Source organism: Myotis brandtii, unplaced genomic scaffold (genome assembly GCF_000412655.1).
Source record: "Myotis brandtii unplaced genomic scaffold, ASM41265v1 scaffold303, whole genome shotgun sequence".
NCBI classification, from domain to species: Eukaryota; Metazoa; Chordata; class Mammalia; order Chiroptera; family Vespertilionidae; genus Myotis; species Myotis brandtii.
In genome coordinates, this window is record NW_005361573.1 from 4,077,342 (window position 1) to 4,078,258 (window position 917).

A 917-nucleotide genomic window follows, 5' to 3' on the forward strand; every position below is an offset into this window, starting at 1 on the left:
AGAAGGCCTGGGCCAGCAGCGCGATGACCTGCTTGTACTTCCCCAGGAGCTGGCAGCCCATCTTCTTCTTCTGGAAGACGTCCTTGTCCGAGGTGTCGGGGCCGTAGGCCACCTCCACGCGGGCCACGTGGTACTTGCTGCACAGGCGGCAGTGCACGTTGCTCAGGAGGCCGCGCAGCGTGTCCGCCGTGGCGTTCAGCTTGCCGTGGAGGCCGACGGCGTGGGGGTTGAGGGTCCTCTGGTCCCGCGTGATGTTGCCCAGGGAGGCGCCAAGGTAGGCGATGATGCGGTACAGCTCCACCAGCCGGGCCTTCTCCGTGCCGTTGGGGTGGAACGGGGGGAAGTCCGTCACGTTGGGGCCGCACAGCTTGTCCAGGTTGCTGGGGAACGGCTCCCCCTGGGCCGTGTACTGAGGAGCAGAGGAATGGAGGGGAGGTGACGAGAGAGCCGGGGGGCCGGCATCCCAGCCCTCTGGGCGAGCTCTCAGGACTCAGTTTCCCACCTACGGGGCAGGGACCCCACTACTGTCCTGTAGGCATCTCAGCGTGGCCGCGAGAGCCGGAAGTCATCACGGCGTGGATGCCCTTGGGAAAGGGTCAAGGTCGGAGCCAGGAAAGGTATAGCCTCATCATCATCATCCTCATGGTCAGGACCATGGAGGGACCGGGTGCCCACACACTTGCCCTTTCACCCACTGCACTCCCCGTCTTCCTGGCAGGCTCTGCACCCCCTGACAGCCACTGTCACTCCCAGCTGCACCCCCCCACTTACCCCCCCCACTTCTGTCCCCTTTGTCCCTCATCGGCCTCTGGCTCCATGTGGGGGAGAACTCCCGTCTCCCCCCTTCCTCTGCCCACCTAACTGGGCACCTGGGAAAGTGACTTCCAGTCTCCGGGCCTGGGCTGGGGGGCGGGGCG

General features: G+C 65.8%; 1 protein-coding gene across 1 annotated transcript in view; it reads right to left on the bottom strand.

Moving 5' to 3' along the window:
* Position 1: 1 nt before the first annotated feature.
* The window catches only part of LIF (leukemia inhibitory factor), a gene marked incomplete at its 3' end in the record, with an annotated part of 4,667 nt that continues 3,751 nt past the window's right edge, over positions 2-917 (bottom strand). The window contains exon 4 of the mRNA XM_014542427.1: positions 2-409. Within this exon, the coding sequence (XP_014397913.1) occupies positions 2-409 (408 nt within the window). The remainder of the gene's footprint in view (positions 410-917) is intronic.